This window comes from Hirundo rustica, chromosome 10 (assembly GCF_015227805.2).
Source record: "Hirundo rustica isolate bHirRus1 chromosome 10, bHirRus1.pri.v3, whole genome shotgun sequence".
In the NCBI taxonomy this organism is placed as follows: Eukaryota; Metazoa; Chordata; class Aves; order Passeriformes; family Hirundinidae; genus Hirundo; species Hirundo rustica.
In genome coordinates, this window is record NC_053459.1 from 17,303,777 (window position 1) to 17,323,609 (window position 19,833).

At 61.3% G+C, this 19,833-nt stretch overlaps 1 protein-coding gene and 2 non-coding genes across 7 annotated transcripts; all 3 read left to right on the forward strand.

Moving 5' to 3' along the window:
- The first annotated feature begins 573 nt into the window (after positions 1–573).
- EIF4G1 (eukaryotic translation initiation factor 4 gamma 1) lies at positions 574–18,843 on the forward strand. Of its 5 annotated transcripts, none has more exons than XM_040073769.2 (35): positions 574–653; positions 1,722–1,782; positions 3,042–3,150; positions 3,248–3,334; positions 3,631–3,663; positions 4,257–4,277; positions 4,808–4,981; positions 5,328–5,427; positions 7,137–7,249; positions 8,293–8,385; positions 8,466–8,532; positions 8,904–9,785; positions 10,700–10,788; positions 10,984–11,170; positions 11,529–11,662; positions 11,915–12,052; positions 12,242–12,415; positions 12,495–12,692; positions 12,959–13,105; positions 13,199–13,435; positions 13,517–13,621; positions 14,032–14,185; positions 14,294–14,391; positions 14,490–14,592; positions 14,712–14,814; positions 15,418–15,674; positions 15,766–15,881; positions 16,057–16,229; positions 16,364–16,489; positions 16,574–16,655; positions 16,864–16,962; positions 17,068–17,202; positions 17,291–17,372; positions 17,449–17,589; positions 17,706–18,843. In XM_040073769.2, the coding sequence occupies exons 3-35, from the start codon at positions 3,076–3,078 to the stop codon at positions 17,885–17,887; spliced, it is 4,905 nt and encodes a 1,634-aa protein (XP_039929703.1). In that variant the 5' UTR covers positions 574–653; positions 1,722–1,782; positions 3,042–3,075; the 3' UTR covers positions 17,888–18,843. The 5 variants fall into 5 exon arrangements, with proteins under 5 accessions (XP_039929703.1, XP_039929705.1, XP_039929706.1 ...); XM_040073771.2 differs by having other exon boundaries at positions 14,724–14,814; XM_040073772.2 differs by having other exon boundaries at positions 11,933–12,052.
- Positions 10,828–10,904, forward strand: LOC120757530 (small nucleolar RNA SNORD66). Its single transcript, XR_005702573.1, has one exon. It is a non-coding gene; the product is annotated as a small nucleolar RNA SNORD66 (small nucleolar RNA).
- Positions 12,095–12,169, forward strand: LOC120757531 (small nucleolar RNA SNORD66). The gene has a single exon (XR_005702574.1). It is a non-coding gene; the product is annotated as a small nucleolar RNA SNORD66 (small nucleolar RNA).
- Positions 18,844–19,833: the final 990 nt, after the last annotated feature.

A 19,833-nucleotide genomic window follows, 5' to 3' on the forward strand; every position in this document is an offset into this window, starting at 1 on the left:
AGACCCTAGGTGGATGCTGGTCCCAGGACGGTGTTTGTCCAGGAGGGTGCGGCCACGGACGTGGCCACGGCTGGATGGAGCACGGGTGGTTGCCCGCCGGGGCAATGTCAAGTTCTGCGTGGGTGGAGGTCCTGGGTGAGGCCGGGTCCCGGTGGTGCTAAGCACCGAATGGGTGGGGGTGCCGCCAGTGCCGGTCCCTGGGTGGCTGCGGGAACCGGGTGGTGTCAGGCCCCGGGTGAGCGAGCGTCCCGAACTTGCCGGTGCCAAGTGCGCCCTCTCACCTCGTGACTCTGCACGGGTTGTACGGCGGCGGGCCGGGCCGGGTCGGGCCGGGCCGGTAGGGCGGGCGTGGCTGCCGGGACGAGGCGTAGCCGTGCGGACCCCGGCCCCTCCGGGATGCTCGGGCCCCGCCCCTCTCCGCCACGTGACCGCAGCGGCGGGGCGTGGCGGCCCCGGCCCACGGGGCGGGGCGGGGCGGGGCTCGGAGCGGCTCCGGGCGTGGCGGCCCCGCCCCCGTGCGCCCCTCCCCCGCGGCGGCGGCGGGCGCGCGGCCCCGCGGCCCCGCCCCCTGCGCGCGGCGCGGCTTCCGGAAATGGTCGTGCTGCGCTGCGCTGCGGCTGCGTCGGGGCCGCGCGCGCTGAAGGAGACTGAAGGTAACGGGCGGGGGCGGGCGGGCGCGCGCCCCACGGGGGGGGGCGCCGGTACCGGGGCCGCGCGTGCCGCCCTATTCCTCCCCCCCCTCCCCCCGCGCCCCCCCCGCCCCTCCCTCCCTTCCCCGGGCTTCGCTCCGCCGGGCCTTGTCGCGCCGCCGCCGCCGCCACCGCCGCCACCACGTGGGTGCCGCCCCGCCGCCGCCGCCACCCCTTTCCCACGCCCCGTCCCGTGCTTCGCTCCGTTGCTGAGCCGGGCTCCACTGGTCCCGATGGTCCCCGTGGTCCCGCGGCGGCGGAGTCGGTCCGCGCCCACGTGCCGGCCGGTGCGCCCCGCCGCCGCCGCCGCCGCCGCCGCACACGTGCTCCCGGCGCCTAGGCCCGGCGCCGCCGCCGCGTGTGTTGCCAGCCCTGCCGCCCCCGCCCCGCCGCGCCCGTCCTCCCGTGCCGCCGCCGGTGCCCGCGGGGCCGCGGTTGCGGCCGGCAGTGACACGTGTCCTTGGCAGAGGCCACCGCCGCCGCGGGGGGGAGCGGGCCGCCGGATGCCGCACCGGGCACCGCACCGCGCCCTCCCGCCGTCGCGATGGTGCTGCCGCCGCCCCGGGACGGGGCTGGCCGCGGCCGCCGGTTTGGCCGCCGCCTCGGCCTGGGGGCGAGGCCGCGCTTGGGCCTGGTGGGACGGCCGCTCTCGGGCCACCGCCGCGGCCTGTCCCGGCCCGGCCGTCGGTGATCCTCGTCGTGTCCCCCGCTCCCCCGTGCGTTCCCGCTTCCCCGAACTGCTGCTCCCGTTCCCCGGGCCCTCACTCGGACCGAGCTAGGCCTTCCCGGACCCCCCCCGGGCAGAGACTCCCCGCCCCGTCGGCGGGCCCAGCGCAGGCCGCGGCCCGGCCGCTCCCGGCGCAGGAGAGGCGGCGGCGACTCCGATTACAAACAGCCGCGGCGGTGCCCCGTTGTTCCCCGAGACGGAACCCGCATTCTCCCGGTCTTGCTGGGCTGCCGGGGTCGGGGCGGGCTCCCCCCGCGGGGCCCAGCCTGATCTCTCTCCTTGTCTCTCTCCCTCCTCTCTCCCAGTCAGTCGGATGAACGGTCTCTGCAGGCCCGCTCAGCCGGCCCAGGTTTTTCCCGCGGGGGGGTGAGTATCCAGCTCGCTCCCGGTGTGTCTGGCAGAGGAGACCAGATCTGGCTGTCCCTGGGTGTCCCTGTCCCCTGTGGGACAATCCTCCCCCTCTGTTTTGGGGTGAGGGGTCTCAAGGCCTAGCTAAGCTGGCTCAGGTACAGGCTGTCCGTGCCAGGCGCTTGGGTCCCCGGTGAAAAGGGGCCCGGGGGAAGCACTGGGGGGTGCAGCCCAGCCCCTGCCACCTCCTGAAACCCTGGTAGGGCTCATCTCCACTGGAGTTGTGGCTTGGGGGATGCCTGTGATGGGGTGGTGCCTCCATACCAAGATGCAGCCCTGGGGGGATTGGGGTGCCCTGTTTCCCAGCGCTGTTGGGACGTGTCTGGCAGCGCCTGCAGTGGGGCCGGGGGGTTGACGGGTCCAAGCGTCAGATTACAGGAGGCACCAGGGCTGTTCCCTTGGGTGTCTGGCCGGCAGTGGGCTTGCCGGGTGCTGTGGGCCGCAGGGGACCCCTGTCAGTGTGTGGGGTACCGCCTCTCTTTCCTGCCCCGGCGGCCTTTGCACTGGGGCGGGGAGAGCAGCACTGGCTGCCAAGTCCTTCCTGGGACAGCCAGGAGGGTGTCCGTGCTGCCTGGGTGCCGGCGGTGGCAGGGGGCTGCAGACTCCCCTGGGCAGGGCAGTGGGCAGGAGTGTCAGTGGCACTGGGGGGACGTAGGAGCTGCTCCTTGCCTTCCCTGGTAGGCGTTTGTGGTGTACGCTAGGGACCCGGTGCCACCGGCAGGAACAGGTTTGGCCGGCCGGGGGAAGCGCTTAGTAGGTCAGCCGGGGTGGAGCTGGGCACGGCTGACGCCGGAGTGCCGCCGGCCCACCCAGCCCCCCGGAGTTAGTCGTGGCCTAGGTGCTGGCAGCAAATCATGGGCATTGGTGACAACTTTTGTGTAGGACTGGGTCACCTTGGGTGGGTCAGTCCTGCTAGTAGGCATGGCTGGGTTTGGGGCATGATGGGGGGCTCTGCTCCATAGGGCATGAGGACCTGCCCAGGCTGGGTGACTTGGCAGTAGCTACCCTATCTTCCCTGTGGCCCAGTGGAGCAGGAGGGGACAGCTGGGGGTCCTTGCCTTGGTGGGATGGTGTCTGCGGGATATGGCTGATGCCTGGCTTTACACTGGTAGGCTGTGGGGCTGCAGATTTGCAAATTTCAGGGCTGATGTGGACAGGGGACCGATGCTTAGGGTACTGCCATCTCCAGCTTATGCCTACCATCCCTGTTCCTGCAGATAGCAAGGGGATCCTTATGCACAACCCCATGAAATGAACAAAGCTCCACAGCCCACAGGAGGAGCCCCGACTGCCCCACACCCTGCCCCTTCTCCCGGACTGCCGCAGGTAACCGTCCCCTGCAGGGTTGGGGGACCCAGCTTTGCCTCCCCAGTTGGTTCCAGGGGCAGCAGTACCATCTCTTTCCCTCCCTGCCTTCTTCCAGCCGACGTTCCCACCTGGTCAGACGGCACCTGTGGTTTTTAACCCGGCACCGAACTCACAAATGAATACGCCTTCCCAGCCACGCCAGGTAAGCATTTTGCCCAGAGCTGGAGAGGGTGATAAGGGGTATCCAGCAGCTTTCTGTTTCCTGGCCGTGTAGCCCATGCCACCTTGGAACCCGGGGGTGTTAGGAGCAATGTGGTGTCCCTTGGGGCTGGTGTGCCTGTGAAGGGGGAATGAGCCCATGATTTGGACCACGACTGCCGCCTGAGGACCTCCTGGCCCTGGGGTGGGGGGCAGGCGCCTCCAATGAGGATGCCCACGGAGTGACTGCTCTTCTCTCCTTCCTCCCCTGCCCCAAACCTCCCTTTCCTCCTCTCTCAGTTTCCAGCAGGGCCTCGGGCTATTCACCAGCAGGTACTAACCCGCTTCCCCTGCCCTGCATGCTGAGCACCCTTCCCTGACACTGCACAGAAACACCCACCTTGGGCATGAAGGGGAGCATGTGGGGACCCTGGAGTCTGGGGACAGGCAGGTCTGGGGAAAGTGCGGGATGCCTGCTCGACTTTGGGTAGGTTTCTCTGCAGTGTATACTCAGTTCCCTCCTTGCATGAAGCCTGCAGCATGTAGCTGTGCCTGTGCTAATTACGGCCCAGGCTGTTGCTTCTGCCTGTGTCCTTCCTCATCTTCCTCTTCCTCCCTGCTTTGCTTGGTCTCCCAAGGCCCTGCAATGGCGTGCAGGGCTCTGGACCTCCATCAGCCCTCTTGTGTGGAGGAGCTGCTGGGGACAGATCTGGTGACATCCTTGGCTGTGCTGTTTGGGACCTCATCAGACCCATCCCTGCCTTTTGGGAGGTCCCTAAAGGGGACCTCAGTATATTTGGGATGTGGGCACGGGGCAAAGGGCTCCTTGGCCTCATGTCACTTCCTCTGCTGTCCCTGTCCCAGTGCCAGTAACTCCTGTCTCTCTCTTTCCCCCTTTCCCTCTGTATGCGTGCGCTTGCTAACAGGGAGGATTCAGGTCTCTTCAGGTAACACTTTCTCCTTGCCCCAGGGGCGTGTGCGCGGACCCTTCCTTGCCCACTTGGCGCTGGGCTGGAGCTGCTGCTCCCGGGGATGCTCTTGCCCGGCAAATGAGCTGGGTCGGGATGAACGGCGTTGGCCAGGGTGGGAATAGGGAGCGCCACATGTTGTCCGGCTCCGGCGTGGTGGGACTACAGGTCCCAGCATCCCCCGCGAGCGCCGGGAGCCGGTGCAGAGCACGCTGGGACCCGCCGCCGCCGCTGAGCTGCGTGCGGCCGTGGCCGGCCCCGGGCGCTGGAGCTGCCGGCCCGGGGAGGGCTGGGCTGGTGCCACGCCGGGCATGAGCTGGGTCGGGTGGACCCAGGCAGCCCCGCAGGTGCGTGGGGACAGGATGGTGCCGGGGTGGGCCGCGGCCTTGGGGGCTGCCGAGGCGGTGCTGCATCCCAGCAGCGGGCGGGAGCTGGTGTCTCCCTCCATGTGTGGCGGTGACAGATGGAGGTACTGGAGCTCCTAACGCTGTGCCCCATCTCTCCCCAAGCATTTCTACCAGAACAGGGCACAGCCTCCCGCCAGTGCATCCCGCGTGCAGAGTAACACGACGGCTCGGCCCGGCCCTCCTGCCCATGTGTATCCAGCTGCTTCCCAGGTGATGATGATACCCTCCCAGATATCCTACACACCTTCCCAAGGAGCCTATTACATTCCCGGACAGGTGAGGGCTATGCTTTGGACTCTGTGGGAGGGGAGTGGGATGGGCACTGGTGGGATGTGTTGCCTGGGCTTGGATCCCAGGTCCGTTTTAGGAGGGTGGAAGGGGTCCCGAGACTCTGAGCACCCACTGGTTTAAGCAAGGTGCTGCTGGCTCTATAGAGAGGTGGCAGGCAGTACTGGTCCCCTCCCCAGCAGTTCCTCAAGGCACCTGGTGTCTACTCTGCCTGTGTCCTGCTCTCTGCCCCAGTGTACAGCTAGTTCCCAGCAGATTTGGGGTTACATCTGGTTTGGGGGTATGTCCATGCCCTGCAGGGAATTGAACTGACTTTTCTTCTCTCCCATTGCAGGGTCGCTCCACATACGTTGTCCCGACCCAACAGTACCCGGTCCAACCTGGCGCCCCTAGTTTTTACCCTGGAGCCAGCCCCACAGAGTTCGGGACTTACGGTACAGACAGAGGGGTTGCTCCACTCCCCAAAGCTCTTCCAGTCCCAGCACTTCCCCGTTTTTTTGCGCCCCTGCTTCTGTCCTCTGTGTATCCCACCGAGCTGAACACAGCTCACTGTGGCTTCATTGCAGGCTGTTTTGGGGGGCAGTTGCTTGTTGCCCAGCAGAACATCATGTCCCACTGGTTCATCTGCACTAGTCCACTCACCCATGTCCTTTTCCAAATTGGGGCTGTTTAATATTTAACTCTGCTGGCAGAGGGCTGGGGCAGACTTTATCCCCTGCTCCCCCTTACTTACTGTCAAGGTGGTGAGCAGTTCAGTGCTTGCTGAGCCCCCGGGGTACTCCTGCTCCCCAGGAGCTGAGCCGGGGTGCTCCGTGCCTGCCCCCTCCCGGTGCTTGGGAGTGTGATGTGAGCGGCCCCTCCTCCTTCCCCCTGCTTGCATGTGGCCACCCGGGCTGTGACTATATTTAGGCTTGGTTGGTCCCGGGAGGCCCAGCAGACACAGAAATGTGAGCCGAGGCCTCCGGCCCGGCCCCGGCACAGCAGCAAAGCATAACCAGGGCAGAGATGGGCTTCTCCTGAGCCAGGTACGTGCCCGGCCTCCCTCCGTCTTGTCTCAGGGCTCAGCCAGCTCCTCAGAGGAGGGAGGTGGCCCCTGGCAGTGGCTGTCTCCTGTGCTTGGGCCAGGACACTGCTGTACCTTTGTGCACAGCCCTGGGATGTGCTCTGGGTATCTCTTTGAGGTTCCAGGATGGGTGTGCCCCCAACCTCTGCTTTGGGGCTGCTGTGGTTCTTCCTGCGGAAGCTGGCAGCAGCTCACCTGTTGCCCACAGGACTGGTAGGGTGACCCGGCATGATGTGCCCCTTGACAAATGAATCAGATCGGGTCTCCTGCCTGGTCCTCAGGGCTAGGCAGCTCAGGGTCTCCTTCCTTCCCTGCATGCCTGGCCCATCCTGGCATGTGAGGCCCATTGCGTGTCCCCTGAGCAAAGGGAGGGTCCTGACTCAGGGATGAGGCAGTCACCAGAGCACCTTGGTTGACTTCCAGGGTCAGTGCAGTGGGGAAGGTGCTGGAGCCAGAGGGGGCTGGGTCCCAGCTGTGCCTATCCCAACACACCCATGTCCCTGTGGCACTGCTCCGGGGAGATGCTCACGGGGGCCCTGGGAGGAGTGAAGAACCTCTTGAGGGCTGTGCCAGCCCTGGATGAGGTCCAGCTCTGCCTCTGGCCCTCAGCGCAGCTCCTTCCTGTGGGCTGGGCTTGCTCCCCGTGCAGCCCGAGCCCCTCAGCCTGGGTGTGAATGGAGGCTGCCTGGTGCCGCCCTTGGGCTGGTGCTGGCCCTGAGGAGATAAGGGCGCAGGCAGGAAGGCGGCCGCCTGCAAAGCCGGGACGCCTGTACCTGACATGGCCGAGTGTCCAGGCAGGGCTCTCGGTGGCGTGGAGCTGGTGGGCACGGTGGATGCCTGCAGGGCCTGGCTGGGCGTGGGGGTGGCGCGGGGACGCTCTCTGCTTCACAGGGAAGGAATTCGGTCAGGCCTGTCAGGCGAGTTGGGACAATCCAGGCCGGATGCGATGGGGGTTCGCTGCAGAGCAGCAAGGGCTCTCTGGGCTCCTGACAGACCCCTGTGTTTGGGAGAGCAGGGAGTCCTCAGGCTGGGCTTGGAGGATCTGAGTTGGCTCGTCTGACGCTGTCTCCTCTCCTTCAGCGGGTGCGTATTACCCGGCGCAGGGGGTGCAGCAGTTCTCAGCGGGGGTCCCTGCTGCCCAGGTCATTGTGAGCCAGCAACCACCGATTCCCCCAAAACGAGAACGCAAGACGGTAAGGAGCCATCTGCCTCCAGGCATGGGGGTGCTCGTGTGCAGGAGGGGGATGGTGTCAGCCCCAGGTGCTGGTGGCGTGTGGGTTGGGATGTGGTTCAGCATGCCAGGGAAAAGGCGCGGGGCTGTGTCCCTGTAGGCTGGAGGGCTTAGCAAGGGAACTGGGGTGCATGGTGGGTGCTGTCGACCTTGGCCGTCCCGGCGGGCAGCGTTGTGCTGAGTCACGGCTCCCGAGAGGGCGGGGGTGCCGCGGCTGCCAACTGCTGTCTGCTCCCGGAGATGCCGGTGCTCAGAGGCCTCGCACGGGGCCTATTTATAGCCAGGAGCCGGGTGGCTGCCGGTGTGGCCCCGTGCTGGGGTGCAGGGGTTGCCATTGGGAAGTGGCGTGCTGGCGTTTCCTCATCAGCGTTGGGTTTGAGCTCTGCACTTGGGGGTTCTGAGGGCAGATCATGTTCAGAAGGTGGAGAGGACAAGGCTCCTGGCTGTGCTTTATCCTGCACTGTAGTCCCAGGCAGACTCACGTCTACCCCTCCAGTTGCCCTGCAGCAGGGTGCCCTGTAGCTCGTGCTGCGTCTGTGGCGGACATGGGGCAAGTGAGGCTGTGGGCATATAGGGTGTACCTGGGGTGGCACAGAGCTCACTGTGGTTTCTGTGTGCTGAGGTTAATCTCCTGTATTGTCCCAAAAATGAGGGGGGGAACCTTGCAGCCCCTGTGCCAGCACAATGATGCTTTGGGGTCTCCTGACTTCTGGAGATGGGCACTGGCCTGGGTACCTGCTGGCTCCAGCTGCCTGTTGTGATGGCTTGCAAGGCACTGGAACAGGCCAGTGTCTGTGGGACACTGTGCCCTGTGATGAGGGGATGTGGCACCCACTGGTCCCCAAACTATGCATGGCCAGGACAGGCACTGTAGTGAATGAAGCTCCCTTTTCCCTTTGGAGAAGGGTGTCATGGGGCTGTTGGGCTCGGGGAAAGGGGGTAGCCCGTGTGTTGTGTCCTGCACCCTGCCAACAGCTTCCCCACTCTGCTCTGATTCTTGGATAGATCCGAATACGAGACCCCAACCAAGGCGGCAAAGATATTACAGAAGAAATTATGTCTGGAGCAAGGACCTCATCCACCCCCACCCCTCCACAGGTAAGTGCACCCTCTGACTTTCCAGCTGGGGCAGAGGGAAGTGCATGAGGCCCTGTTCAACTCCCTCTTTGCCCCCTCAGGCAGGAAGCGGTTTGGAGCCCCAGGCCAATGGAGAGACCCCCCATGTAGCAGTTATTGTCCGGCCCGGTAAGTGTCCATGCCAGGGTTGGGTGTGCCAGCTGGCATGGCTGCAGCAAGGTTCCCTGGTGTTGGCACTGCAGGATGTGAAATTCCAGCCCCATTGTTCCTTGGTTCTTCTGAGGCTTGTGGGCTCAGAGGCCGTCCCTTCATACCTGGGGACTTGTCTCCCCTTGTTGGATCCAGGAGAGTTTGTGGGGGCTGTATACTCACCTCAGCTGTCCCCTGGGCACTGGGGACCCCCTGTTGTCCCAATCAGCCATTTGTGATGTGGCTTGGCAAATCTGTCCCTATCTCTCCTGAAGTCAAAGGGATCTGGGGAGGAATGTGGGATGAGCAGGGGATCAGAGAGTCATTCGTTAATGCCACCCACCTTGCAGATGACCGCCCGAAGCCCGCGCTGGTGGTGAGCAAGCCTGTCTCCCTGGAGCCCAGCAAGTCGGCATCCCCATCGCCTCCCCCTCCCCTGATCCCCGAGGTGGAGCCCGTGGTGCTCTCTCCTGTGACGCTGGTGCCAATGGAGCCTCCCGCGGACACGGACACGAAAGCGGAGCAGGGCGAGGCGCCACCTGACCCGCAAAAGACGTTAAGCGCCATCACTACAGTGCCAGGGGCTGCAGAGCTGCCCCTTGTGCCCGCGCCCAACATGGACACTGTGGCTGCGGAGGAGGAGGAGGAAGAGGAGGAGGAGGTTGCTATTCCCCTCCCGGAGCCCACCCTGCAGGAGCCTGTGCCTCCTGAGGTGCTGCCGGTGCCCGTCGTTCCCTCGATGCCAGCCGTGCCCCTGGTGCCGGCTGCGCCGTCGCCGCCGCCCGTTGTAGCACAGGCCCCTGAAGCGCCCGCCAAACCCGCCTCCCCCAGCCCTCCACCGCCCCGGGAAGAGCCCTGCCCTGAGCCCACTGCTGAGGCCAATGGGGTTTTGGAGGAGACTCCTGAGACGGTCCCTGAGGCGCCCGTGTGCCAGCCAGTGCCGGTCTCTGAGCCAGTGCCTGTGCCCACCCTGGACTCCCCCATTGCCCAGCCTGAAGAGCTGCCTCTACCCAATGGGATGGAGGGCACCAGCAAAGTGGAGCCAAGTGAGGAGCAGCCCGAGTCAGATGTCAGCCCCATCTCAGAGCCTGAGGAGCCAGCCCAGCCTGGCACCCCTGCCTCCCCGCCTGCAGAGGAGGAGGAGGAAGAGAGCGAAGGCCCTGGTGAGACCCAGGAGCGAAGCTTGAGCCCAGCCCCTGCCCCTTCGCAGATCTCGGAAGCGACCGCACAAGGTTGGGAATGTTGGGCTCCAGGGTGCCCCAGGGAGGGTATCAGAGAGGGGGGATGTGGTTAGGGATAACAGGTTGTGTGGTTATGGGAAGCTGAAAGGGACAAGGTGCCTGTGGATGGTGGGATCGGGGAGGTGGCTGGGGAGGTGGAGGTGTATGGGGTGGGTATAGAGGACTGTGTGCAGGAGATGTCATGGGGAACGGAAGCACGTTTTTTGTGATGCTTTACACAGGGGTGCAGGATGGGTGTATCAGGGTTGTATCTGAGGGTTGTCCCCAGTCATTGAGGACACTGGGAGGTGGAGGACTGGCAGGGAAGATGTGGGGCGTACTGTGCAGGGGTATGCAAGTATACAGGGGTGCTTGAGGAAATGGTGCTCTGGGGATGTGTTGGGGTTTCTCTTTTTTTCTTAAAGCACCTTGCACAGGAGTGTTGGGGTTACATGGGAATGTGATGGGGAAGATGGGTTCACAGGATGTGTTTATGGAGTGCCTTGGGCAGGGATACAGGAGTGCTCTAGGAGGGCAACCTGAGGGCAGATGTTTCTGGGAAGCACGTCTGTATGGGCTGGTGTATAGGGGTGCCAGGGAGGGGGGTGTGTATGGGAACAGAGGTTTGTATGGGAGTGTTCCTGTAAGGGCTGCTGTCTGTAGGGCAGTGTGGGTGTCTGCAGGGATCCTCTGACAGGATGGGGAGCACGCACTAGGGCAGTGGTGTGTGTAGGAGGCTTTGATGAGGTACATCAGGGTGTGTTTGGGGATGGGGGCTGTGATGGGGTGGCAAGACCACATCCCTGTGGCTCCATCTTGAAGCTCACCTGGTGTTACTGCAGCCTTGCTGGTGACCCCATAGCTGGTGTCAGGGTACTGGGGTTTGGGAGGGTTCCTGTCTTTCACCTTCCTGCCTCTCCTCCCAGTCGCCATGTCGGTGCCAAAGAAGAAACGAAGGATGAAGGACCTGAACAAGAAGGAGGCAGTAGGTGATTTGCTGGATGCCTTTAAAGAGGTGAGTGTCCCAGGGGTGTCTGGGGATCCTGTGTCTCATCTCCTGTGATGAACTCTGCTTTGTGCCATCGTGTCTGGGCCACTGATGCTCTGTGATGGTAATGAGGATCTGAGGCGAGGTGGACATCGAGGAGTGGGATGAAGGGGACAGGACCAGGCTGGTGTGGTGACCGCTGTCCCTGTCCCCCTGATGCAGTCTCAGACCGGTGATAGTGCCTCGGAGGTGGAGAACAAGCCCCCCATGTCTGCCTCTCCCAGTGAAGCAGAGGATGTGGCTCCTGCCCGTCCACAGGAAGAGTCGGAAGAGACGTGGGAGGAGAAGGAAGACAAGTTGGCCCCGGAGAAGGGCAAGGCTGCTGGCCAGAAGTATGGCTACAAGGAAGGTGAGCTGTGCCCAGGTACAGTCCTCTGCTGGCAGCCACCACCTCTGGACCCAGCAGGGGGGAAGGTGTGGGTGGCATGGTCCTAAATTTCACATTTTCCTCCCATCTTGTCCCCAAGCTTGGCATGGGGCAGGGAACAGAATTCCCAGCACAAGGGTCCTGGCAGGAGGCAGGGAGCTGATGGCATCAGGCAGTCTAAGCATGCATGGTTATGCTCGTGGTGTACCAGGCTGAGGCAGTTCTGTGGTTGTCTACATCCCACCTCTCTTGTCCCTGTGTGGACCCAGACCTACCACAGTTCAGGGTGGAGAATATGGCACAGGCCTCATCAGAGTCTCCCTCTTGTCCTCCACTGCAGAGCAATGGAAGCCACTAAACCCTGAGGAGAAGAAGCGATATGACCGGGAGTTCCTGCTGGGCTTCCAGTTCATCTTTGCCAGCATGCAGAAACCTGAGGGGCTGCCCCAGATCACAGATGTGGTGCTGGACAAGGTCGGTGCGGCCCTGGAAATTGGGGAATTGTGGGTGGTGGTTAGGTGGGGTCTGGCTCCTCTTTGTGCCTTGTGAAGGTGGGGCAGGGACTTCCTTTTGTGCTCAGGGTCCTATTGCAGCATCTGCAATGACGCTTGAGCCTGGGTTTGGTGGATGTGGGAGCACCTCTGGGGCCTTTTTTCCAGTTCCTTGTCCCGGCGCTGAGGCTGGGGGATGGATCCGTCCCGCTCCTCTGCCCCCGGGCATCCTCAGCCGTGTGTACCTTCGCAGGCCAACAAGACCCCACTGCGGACAATCGACCCCATCCGCTTCACTGGCATGAACTGCAGCCCTGATTTCACCCCCTCCTTCGCCAACCTTGGCCGGCCTGTCATGGGCAGCCGAGGCCTGGTGAGTATCTCCTCGCTTCGTTCCTGCTATCCTGCTCTGCCTCTCTGTGATGATCAAGCTTTCGAGCCGCTGTGTCTGGGCCACTGATGTCCATGATGGAATTGAGGATCTGAGTAGACGGACTGGGGACTTCGGAGACAGCTCATGTGGTCCCAGAGCACAGAGCTGAGTTTCTTCTCTGTGTGTCAGCCCTCAGGGTTGGGTCCCCGCCGCTCCCAGCAGAACCCGAGGAAAGAGCCTCGCAAAATCATTGCTACCGTGTCCCTCAATGAGGATGTCAAGCTGAACAAGGCCGAGAAGGCCTGGAAACCCAGCAGCAAACGTGCTTCCGAGGAGGAGGATCCTGAGAATATCAAGACACAGGTGGGAGCTGATGTGGGCAGGCAGTCAGAGGGCCTGGGGGAAGGGTGCCCAGCTCTTGCTGACCCTGCTGCCCTTGCAGGAACTGCTCCGCCGTGTCCGCAGCATCCTCAACAAGCTGACGCCCCAGATGTTCCAGCAACTGATGAAGCAGGTGATGGAGTTGTCCATCGACACGGAGGAGCGGCTCAAGGGTGTCATTGACCTCGTCTTCGAGAAGGCCATCTCGGAGCCAAACTTCTCTGTTGCCTATGCTAACATGTGCCGTTGCCTTATGGGGGTGAGCAGAAGCTGGGCGGTCTCCTGCTGAGTGGGAAAGGGTTTTTTTGGCCATCTCAGTTGAGCTTAGTAGTGTGCAGGTCCTTCCACGTGGAGTGGGGAAACTGGGGTGTGTGGATTGGGGGGGGTGCCAAGTTTGGAGTCTCAGCAGGCATCACAGTGTTGTAGTGTGGCTTTTCCCTGATTTGAGCAGTGCCACCTTAGTTGCCCAACTTTTGGGGGAGACACAACTTACGCCCCTTCTCTGGGTTGTACCTCTCCCTGCAGCTTAAAGTGCCCACAACAGACAAGCCCACAGTGACTGTGAACTTCCGCAAGCTGCTGCTCAACCGCTGCCAGAAGGAGTTTGAGAAGGACAAGGATGATGACGAGATCTTTGAGAAGCGGCAGAAGGAGATGGATGACGCCAGTGCTGTGAGTTGGGGTGGGAGTCTGCGGCTGAGGGCTGGCATGGGTGTCCTTGGGCTGGCTCTGGACACTGAACTGGCTGCTGGGCTTTTCGTACAGCCCGAGGAGAAGGCGCGTATGAAGGATGAGCTGGAGGAGGCGCGGGACAAGGCCCGACGACGATCCCTGGGCAACATCAAGTTCATTGGAGAGCTCTTCAAACTGAAGATGTTGACGGAGGCCATTATGCATGACTGTGTGGTGAAGCTGCTCAAAAATCACGATGAGGAGTCTCTTGAGTGCCTTTGCCGCTTGCTTACGACTATTGGCAAGGACTTGGACTTTGAGAAAGCCAAGGTACTCCTTGCCCTGCCCTGCCATACCTTGCTCTTCCCTTGCCTTTGGGAAGAGTGTGACCATGGCTCTGTCCCTCTATAGCCCAGGATGGACCAGTACTTCAATCAGATGGAGAAGATCATCAAAGAGAAAAAGACATCATCCAGAATCCGTTTCATGCTGCAGGATGTGATTGACCTAAGACGGGTAAGGTTCATGGAATGCTTTTGCCTGGGTACTGTCCTCCCTCTGCTGCTTGTTCCCTTGGAGCTGCTGGCCTGTGTCCTCTGAGTGCCAGCAATCCATATGTCCCCTCTAGGGGAGAGGTGGGTGTGTGAGCTGTTGCCAGCCCCAGAGACACCATGTTAGCCGCTGCCCTTGGTTATCATGGTAGTGGTAGTGGGCGCACAGTAATTGGCGGCTATTTAATGCAGGGGGGCTCTGGAAACTGAGCCTTTTTGTGCCAAAAGTTGCCACAATGCATGGAAAGCAGTGATGGCTGAGGCAGGAGACCAACCTGAGACTTTCAGAGTGGGATGGCTGGGAAAGGGGAATGCCTTTCCCTCCATCTTCCAGCCATCTCAGTTCTCTCTTCCCTCCTTCCCTGCCCTCTGCAGAGTAGCTGGGTGCCGCGACGAGGAGACCAGGGCCCCAAAACCATCGATCAGATCCACAAGGAAGCAGAGATGGAGGAGCATCGGGAACACATCAAAGTGCAGCAGCTCATGTCAAAGGACAAGAGGAGAGGACCCCCTGGGCCATCCTCCAGTGGTGAGTGCCTGGGCTTCGGGAGCACTTGAGTTTGCTGGGGGCGGAATTCTCATGCTGGACTCTCCTCAAGGCTGGTCTGCACCCTATGACTGTCCCTCTTGTGCTCAGGGCGCAGTAGCCTGGTTGCAGATGATGGCTGGAACACGGTGCCCATCAGCAAGGGCAACCGGCCCATCGACACCAGCCGGCTAACGAAGATCACCAAGGTGAGGCTGAGGGTTTGGTGTGGCAGCTGAGCCAGATGCCTGGCCTAGCTCCTGCCTTGGTGGGAGGATCAGATCTGACTGTCTCTCTCCACCTGCAGCCTGGATCCATCGACTCCAATAACCAGCTCTTTGCACCGGGTGGGCGGCTGAGCTGGGGCAAAGGCAGCAGCGGAGGGTCTGGCGCGAAGCCTGCAGATTCAGGTAGGCAGTGTGGAACTGGCTGGGTGTTGTGGGACAGAGTGGGAGGGGTGATCCTTCCCCTGGCAGCTCCTCTACCAGGGAGCTGCCGAACTCTGAGACTTCCCTCTTTTCACGCCCAGCATCTGATTCAGGGCGACCCGCCACGAGCACCTTGAACCGCTTCTCAGCGCTCCAGCAGTCAACGCCGGCCGAGAGCCCGGAGTCCCGCCGTGTGGTGCAGAGGTGAGGAGCCAGCCCTGCCTCGACAGATGGGTGTGTGGGGGTGAGGGAGAACTCCTGATTCAGATTTTTGGTAGGTCAGTGTATAGGCATGTTATGGTATTTGGACTTGCCCTGTGGCAAGATGAGGCCTTGAGAGAGCTCAGAGTCAGTGTCACAAGGTTGGCAAGGAAGGTTGACCTTACCCTGAGTGTCCTCCCTACTGTTTGGCACTTGGGTCACCAACCCTGGGTGCTTAGTCTGGCCTGGGGGTCCTTGGATAGACATTAATGGATGAGAGTGTGAGGAACCCAAAGAGAGCTGGAGTTTGGATTTGTTTATGGGAAGAGGAAAACAAAGGGGGGCTTTACCACAGTCTGTGTCAGAAGGAAGGTGTGGGTAGGACAAGGGCAGGCGCTGCTCAGCCATGCCAAGGAGTTGAGTAAAAGGAAAAGTGTATGAGTTAGAACAGGGGAGAAGTAGGGAAAAAAAATTCCTCAAAGAATGGTCAAGTGCTAGAAGAGGTGGGGATTGGAATGGCACAGCCTTACCTTACAGAGCTCTACAGTCCGTGGTCAGGGAGTGATGATGGGCTCTTCACGCTGTGTGCATCTTTCTCTCACCCAGGAGCAGCTCCAGCCGTGACAGGTCAGAGAAGGCTGGGGACAGAGGCGACCGGGAGTCGCGTTCGGAGAAGGGCAGCGACCGTCTAGAGCGTCCTGACCGAGCAGAGAGAACAGACAGGAACAGGTCTGCCCTCACCAAGAGGAGCTTCAGCAAAGAGACAGAGGACAGGAGCCGAGAACGGGAGAAGCAGGGCGGCCCCGAGGCTGTGCGCAAGGCTGCGAGCATGACGGAGGAACGGGACCGGAGCAGAGAGACCAGTGAGCTGGGGAGGAGCGATATCCCGGGCCTGGCTGCACTTGCGGCTCTGCCTGTACCAGGTGATGCCTGATCCTTACCCTCTTGTTGCAGTTAAACAAGAGCCAGCACCTCCTGCAACATCCACCAAGCCTGCGCTGTCAGAAGAGGAACTGGAGAAGAAATCCAAGGCCATCATAGAGGAATACCTGCACATCAATGACATGAAGGTGAGAGAAGGGGGTGGCCAAGTACCCTAACACACCATACATGTTCCCCTGACATGTCATGTGCTTCCTTCCCTGTGTGGTAGCGCTATTGGGCAGGGTTCTGGTGGTGCCTGGATGTGGAAGAGGGGAGCCAGAGCTGGCTGTAGGGCAGTACTGACCCCCGTTTTCCCTGCAGGAGGCCCTGCAGTGTGTGCAGGAGCTGGGCAGCCCCTCCTCGCTCTACATCTTTGTGCAAAATGGCATTGAGTCCACGCTGGAGAGGAGCACCATCTCCCGTGAGCACATGGGAGTCCTGCTCTGCCAGCTGGTGAAGGCAGGCACGCTCTCCAAGGAGCAGTACTACAAAGGGTGAGGAGCTGGGGCAGCATGGCTTTGAATTTGGCCCTGCCTTGACTAGGACTCAGCACTGAAACCATCCTGAGGTCCCTCCTAGCCAAGGGTATGGGGACTGCTGGATCCCAACAGCTCCCTCTGCTCTTCAGGCTGCGGGAGATCTTGGAGATCGCAGAGGACATGGAGATTGACATCCCACACATCTGGCTATACCTGGCTGAGCTCATCACCCCCATCCTGCAAGAGGAAGGCATCCCCATGGAGGAGCTGTTCAGGTGAGGGCTGTGCTCCTCGGCTGGGCTGGCACAGGGGCGCTTCCTGGGGGCAGGTAGCTCACCCAGGTCTCCTGTGCCCTGCAGGGAGATCACGAAGCCCCTGGTGCCCATTGGGAAGGCCACCACACTGCTGGTCGAGGTGCTGGGCTTGTTGTGCAAGGGCATGGTAAGTGCATGGGGCTTGTGTGGCTGCTGTCTCAAAGACTGGCATCCTGTCTGGGGGCCAGGTGGGCATATGGGGATTGAGCCCCCCCTTCCACCAGAGAGGATGGTGAGGGGCATCCCTTTCAGTGGGGGGGTCATGGGGCTGGCATGGCCAAACTGCAGTATCTCCCTGAAGATGGAGGTGTTGATGCCTGCTGTCTGTCCTGCAGGGCCAGAAGACCGCAGGGAAGCTGTGGCGGGATGGGGGCCTGAGCTGGAAGGAATTCCTGCCGGAGGACCAGGATGTCAACAAATTTGTCACAGAGCAGGTAGGGGCATGGTGACAGCGAGGGGCAGAGGTGGGTGGATGTTGAGCAGTGTGAGAGGGGTGCTGCCCTGTGCTGCCTTCCACAGCTCTGTCTCTGCTTCCCCAGAAATTGGAGTACACGATGGGGGACAGCTCAGACATGCCAAGCCGCAAGGAGCTGACCTCAGAGGAGCTGTGCAAGCAAATGGACAAACTGCTGAAGGAGAACCCAAACAACCAAAGAATATATGACTGGATTGAGGTGAGGGTGGGGGCACAATGCCTGAGTGTCAGGAGGCTTCTTCCTGGCTCCCTCTCCAGCTCACAGTCCTGTACGCTTCCCCCTCCAGGCCAACCTGAGTGAGCAGCAGGTCTCGTCCAACGCGTTTATCAGGGCCCTGATGACGTCTGTGTGCCACTTGGCCATTGTCTGTGAGTATCAGGGTGAGGTGGGAGGGGGTGGGGGTTCCCTGTCCACACTTCCCCTCTCACACCCCGTCCCCTCCAGTTGAGAACCCGTACCGCGTGGATTCCATGGTCATCCACAACCAAGCCAAGCTGCTCCAGAAGTACCTGCGGGATGAGCAGAAGGAGCTTCAGGCACTCTATGCCCTGCAAGCCTTGGTGGTGAAGTTGGACCAGCCTCCCAGTGAGTACCATGGGTGCAGGTGGGCTGAGGAGGGGTTGGCAAATGTCTCCCCATCCCAGCAGGGTTGGCTGGTGGCTGCAGAATAGCAGAGGTTCCCCTTTGTCCCCCCAACCCAGACCTGCTGCGGATGTTCTTTGATGCCCTCTACGATGAGGACGTCATCAAGGAGGAGGCTTTCTACAAATGGGAGTCCAGCAAGGACCCAGCCGAGCAGCAGGGCAAAGGGGTGGCTCTCAAATCGGTGACAGCCTTTTTCACCTGGCTCCGGGAAGCTGAGGATGAGTCGGACAACAACTGAGCAGCTGTGAGGAAGAGGAGGAGGAAGGGGGGAGAGAGAGTGGGGCACCCTGGGGAGTGACTCCATCCCTTCCCACCCCTGGCCCCCATGGACTTGCTGAGGCCAGGGCTGAGGGACCTGCTGTGCCCCTTGCAGCTCCCCCCTCTTTTTTCCAGTTCTCTCTCTTCTTCCTCTGTCCTGGTTCTGTTTGTAAGGCCTGTACGAGTTTGTCATGATAATAAACAGATGCTGACTGAGGTGGTGGCTGCCATGGGTCCCCTTGGGGACCCTCCTCGCCCCCCTCCCAGCACAGGCACACCAGGTCTCTGGGAGTGGGGCACAGCACCCCTGGATTCATGTCATGGAGAAGGGGGGGGGGATAGGATGGGGACATATCTCTCCCCTCCTCTCCCTCCTCCTCTTTCTCCTCCCCCCTTCTTGAAATATAGAGAGATTATATATATATAAACTTATTAAATTTGGTTTGGGGACAGGAGCGTGATTTCTCCCCCTCCCCTGTCCTCTCTCTATTCCTCTGTCACTGCCTGGGCCCCCTCCCCTCTATGGTTTTTAAATTTTAAATATAAATCATTCCCCCCCAGCTCCTGCTCTGACACCTGGGGAGGGTGCCGGGGAGGAGGGGGGGTGGCCCCTTCTCTCTGGGCCAGGCTGAGTCCCCTCCACGGCCCCAGAAGCCCCCATCCTCCTCCCAAACGTTTAAGGCCACAATTGGGCAAGCGACAGGGCGGCCCCCTCATCTGCGTCCCCTGTATTTATAGAGCGCCGGATGTGACGAGCCGCATGTGTAATTATTAAAACAAGGATTCAATTACTGGTCACGTGAATTTGTAAATAATTTTTTTTTTTTGCCTTTTTTTTTTTTTTTTCTTTTTTTCTTTCTTTATGGAGTATTTAATTGAAGATTTAAAGGCATCTTTTCACCTTAAAACTGGAAATAAAAGAACATTGCTAAATAATGCCCCGTGTGCCGCTGTTGCCGCCCCAGCCCCACCCTCCCATGTCCCTTGTGCCTGGGCTGGTGTGGGGGTGCCAGCCTTGAGCATGGGCAAGGACCAGCCTACCCTGTCACTTCAAGGCAGGTAGGTACCCCCCACTCCAGGGCTGGAAGGGGGGCAAGGGGGTTGGATGTGCCTGGAGCCAGGCTCCCTGGACCCCCCTTGCTGGCACTGCCTGGCACAGGGTCTCTGGAGGTGTAACAGAAAGCCCTGCCAGCAGCCTGGCTGTGGAGCAGAGCCTGATCTCCCCGAACATGGCTTTTCCCACAGGTATGAGTGGTGGAACCTGCATGGTCTCCTCGGGGCAGGAGATGGGAGACGTGTGCCAGGTTCTCCCTACACCTTCCACTGTGGGAGGGCATTTTTCTGTCAGCTTCCTCCTGACCTTGTCTGGCAGTTGGAGCAGAGATGGGGCACAGCCGGCCCCTGCTGGGGTTCCCCCGTGGGGTATCCCTGCTGGGGACAGAGGCTGGTCCCCTGTGGGGCTGGAGGCTGGTCTTTGCTGCCTTGGGCTGCCTCTTGCTGAGTCACCCTGGCCATGGCCCAGAGGGTACAGAATAATTAACTGGAGGCTGTTCCCCAGATTAGAGGCTGATCTGTCTGAGCTGCAGCCCTGGCATCGCTAATGCTGGGAAACAGTTGGCAGGGAAAGGCCTCGGGATGGGGACTGGGCAGGAACTCTCCCTGACTGGGAATGAGTGAGTAAGGAGGGAGGGGAGGCCCTTTGAGCTGTTTGGGTAACCTGCTTGCCAAGGGAGAGAGAGGGTGTCACGGCAGCAGTGCCCTCCTGTGCCAGGGAGAAGGTACCACAGCATGAGCTGCCATCGGTAGGTTTCAGAATGAGCACGGGCTGACCCATCAGCCTGGCCGGCAGCGCTGGCCCGGATCTCCTGCAGGGGCCGTTGCTGTCGGACGCGATGTGATGTTCCAAAGGCTGCACCCACCTGTCCC